The 4,061-nt window shown below is 30.3% G+C and overlaps 1 protein-coding gene across 1 annotated transcript in view; it reads right to left on the minus strand.

The window, feature by feature from the left end:
• LOC106682799 (RAB11-binding protein RELCH homolog) overlaps positions 1 to 4,061 on the minus strand; it is a gene marked incomplete in the record, with an annotated part of 34,398 nt that overhangs the window by 24,137 nt on the left and 6,200 nt on the right. The window contains 4 exon segments of the mRNA XM_014423857.3: positions 1,117 to 1,262; positions 1,405 to 1,543; positions 1,652 to 1,787; positions 2,963 to 3,124. Of these exon segments, the coding sequence (XP_014279343.3) occupies positions 1,117 to 1,262; positions 1,405 to 1,543; positions 1,652 to 1,787; positions 2,963 to 3,124 (583 nt within the window).

Below are 4,061 nucleotides of genomic sequence, written 5' to 3' on the forward strand. Positions count from 1 at the left end.
ATGAGCCCATTTACAAACATAAAATAATGGAAATAATTTCCATAAATTTATTTCATTCTCAAATTGGTTGGGAGACCCAAAAAACAGTTTTTTAATCCATAAATAAATTTTATATATTACATTCCAACAAAAAGGTTCCTATCCTTAATTCCCAAGATACAGTTTTTTAAACTGAACATTTTTTTTTTTTTTTTTCAAACAACTAGAAATAACATTTTGTGAATTTGTTTATTTCACTTTATTTATTTTGAAAATATCTTTAAAACTACTACTGTTAAGATAAGAATAATTATAAATTACTTGATGACCTATTTAAGGAGGTTCAAATTGAGCCCAAATGCACATCTTTTTGTCAAAGAGTTAGTTCCTAACATATCAAACTTTTCTCAAGGTGTGAAACATTTTCAACGTATTTTGCATAATGTCAAAATTGTAGTTACATCATTAGCCTTCAGAGAGTAATTAAGTATTAAATGATTTTCTAAAGCTTATTCAGCCATTGTGGTGGTTGATTATGGTTTCAATGCCATGCCATGGACCAAAATGGATGCAAAATTCTCAAATAAAAATTTGATTAGTAGATATAACATTTAAGTTTTGTTTGATTATGGTTTTAGTCAAGAGCTAATCTAAGAACATTAAAAGTTTACTTTAGTTTTATTTTTATGTGTTTTAGAGTGAGATGTGTTTTTGTTGAAAATTGGGAATAGAGATACATGTTATTTCAGAATCATCTGCTATTCAGTGGAGAGGTACATTAAATCTGCAGAAATTCTAAAAGACTGATAAAACCGCATCCTAATGGGAGCCAAACACCAACAGAAAATAACCTAGATTGGGTCCCAAATGGAAAGAATCAGAAAATTCTTTCTGGTGTTAATGTTACTTCATAAAAAACATTATAAAAAAAATTACTTTCTTCATTTTAGAATAAACTAAAACATTAAGAAGAATATATTAATATAGAAAAATGGTTATTATCAACTAATTTTCCTAAGAAATATACCAATTTAGCAAAACAAAACAAATGAAGTTTTAAAAATATAATAATTACATAGTAATATTAGTACTCATAAATAAATATATGATGATAAGAATGATAGCTTAATAGCTTACCGATATATACAGAGAGATTCTCGGACAGACTTGAGCGACAAGTGCTCTCTTCTCTGGATACTTGTGCGACATTAGCTGCCAGCATTGGGGAAGGACGTGGTGTTCTATTGCCGCTTCACTCAATGTCTCACATGCTCGGGCCATGCCTGATCCAAAATACAGCCACATCAGTTTTGATGAGTATAACATCAATAGGTATTACTCATAAATTGGTCTCAGCACATTACTATTAGGTACCATTATTAAAATACATAGGACAATGGTGAATTGTAACATTCAATGCATTACCAGATAATATAATACTCCTATCTTCTATTGTCGGCCTCTTCTTGATCTCCAGTAAACAATGTACAAGGTTTTCCCTCAGGGCAGGATCACCCTGTAAGGCAATGAGGCAGACCAATAGGGGCACTATCCTCTGGAGCCACTATAAAGAGTTAGGCTACTATCAGTGCTATACTTATTAATCAAGTTAACAACAACTTATTTTATTCAATATGACAATATAAATCTAAAAACTATTATATAAAAATACCTCTTTATTGTTAAGGGGAAGGTAAAGCACCATAGTGGGTAAGTGTTGTGAAAGGGCTAAGACGAGCTCCTCTGGAGAAAAATTGTCATATCCCTCCAACTGAGGCAGGCGAGGCAGTTCAGACCACATCTCTTCGCTAAACAACAGACAATATTTCATTTGAAAACTTAATTACAATTAAATAAATAATTATTTATTAGTTATAAATCACATATATATTATATATAAGATTTACAAATTCTTTCCTAAAAAATATTAATCCTTTTTGTTACAAAGTATTAATATACTACAATACTGCAATACTACTAGTACAATATTTTCAATATTATAATATTAAACCAAGATATTACTCTAGCTGCATTTGGTTAACAGCTCCTTTCAAATTTCTAGATTTCAAGGTTCAATAACTTTCTGCCTTCAAACAACAATCTGCTCCAAAGATGTTGCATTTTTCCTGTAATCTGACCCAAAGATGTTGAATTTCCTTTCATCAAAAAACAATATATTTTTACAGAATGAAGACAGTTCACTTAAATTATGTAGGGTGAATTATACCATTAGATGCTGCTTTTATCCTTTGTACCCAGCTTAATGGACATGACTTCTCACAGTTTAGAGAATAACATTTTTACCTTATTATGAGGCAATGTGTTCTGCAAGTTCACACTCATTTATTTATTTCAGGATTTTTAAGAGGTTTTCGCACAATTTTACAAAATTTGAGGCTACACCTTAGCAGCTCTGGGTCAATTGCGGCCAGGGCAAGTTGACTTTCATTTTGGGCAAGTTCCATGAAATGAAAGCACGACCTTCCCCCTCTGGTTAGAAGAGGTTGATAACCTGAGGTCAGGGTTCAGCAGAAATTAGCTACAGTTGAAACTAATAGCTAAAATTGTCATGGATAAGATATTAATTTATTAATGGTTCATTCATGAATAAGGGTCGTATCCATAACAATTTTAGCAGTAGTTTCATCCATAGTTAATTTTTACCCACCTCTGCCAGTGCTCTCTTGTCCAGTCTTTTAAGTTTTTTTTGTATAATGTATTGTATAGTCAAGTGTGATAATCTCAACATTTTACAGATATATCAATAACTCAATCCTTGTTGAAAGAGCTTACCAATTGCTTATTATTGAGTAGAACTTAATTCTTTTGATTTATGTACCATTTTAGAAGAATTATTTTCAATATTTTGGCAGGTAGGGGAAAAAAAAGATAACTATTTGTTAAATGATGGAATAGAATTATATACTAACAGAATTAATATAAAAATACCATACTATACTTAAAATAAACAATAAATACTGACTTGCTTGTAGTTTCCAACTGCTGAAGGGGAGAGGCTGTGCCTGATTCTTCTTGGCTGCTACCAACAGATATCACTGCTTCCTCTTCGGGAACAGCAACCTCAATTTCCTCAAAACTGCCTGAAGTTTCACTGACAACTTCTTTATCTTCCTTTTCTTCTGATCTAAATAAACAAACAAAAATTCTAATACTGAATAATAATTTTCAGGTAGTTAACTAGGATAATCTTTCTATATATAATATTATTATATATACAATAAGATATAATCAAATAGAAATGAGTATGCTTAAATTAAGTACTATGTAAATAAATTTTCTTCTCAACTTTCAGTTCAAATATACCAATTTCATCAATTGTTTTAGTATTCATCTCCTCAAAATATGTGACAGTTACTTGTTTTCTTTTTAAAATAAACAGTGTTCAGTCTTCCATTACAAGTTGATAGAAAATAGACTAGGAAGTAACTTCAATGTCCCGATTTCGGTTAAACTTAAAGTTTCTTATAACGAATAAACAAAGACCCCTCATTTTACAGAAGACAAATTCAGAAAAAAAATTGACCTATATTTGAGCAAATGCAGCAACACTCCAATTTAAACATTGAAGCAATTGACAGATTCGCTCCCTCACATTACAAAATAAATACAATTTAATCTAACCTGATGATAATTACGTGACATCGTAGCAGCAATTGCAGCTAGGCTAGCAACAGACTCGCATCTAACCGTTTCATCCTTGTCAACAATCAATTGCTTTAAGATAGAAATGATGAGTGATTCTCGTAATTCTCTCTGCAAAAAAAAAAAAAAACATAAAATATTTTAAAAATATAATTATATATCATTGTCTAATGAGAAAAGAAAATATTTGACTCACACAGAAATAGACTATCAGCTCTTCAGAACATGAGCCCATTTACAAACATAAAATAATGGAAATAATTTCCATAAATTTATTTCATTCTCAAATTGGTTGGGAGACCCAAAAAACAGTTTTTTAATCCATAAATAAATTTTATATATTACATTCCAACAAAAAGGTTCCTATCCTTAATTCCCAAGATACAGTTTTTTAAACTGAACATTTTTTTTTTTTTTTT

This window comes from Halyomorpha halys, unplaced genomic scaffold (assembly GCF_000696795.3).
Source record: "Halyomorpha halys isolate HHAL.00 unplaced genomic scaffold, Hhal_1.1 Scaffold441.1, whole genome shotgun sequence".
NCBI classification, from domain to species: domain Eukaryota; kingdom Metazoa; phylum Arthropoda; class Insecta; order Hemiptera; family Pentatomidae; genus Halyomorpha; species Halyomorpha halys.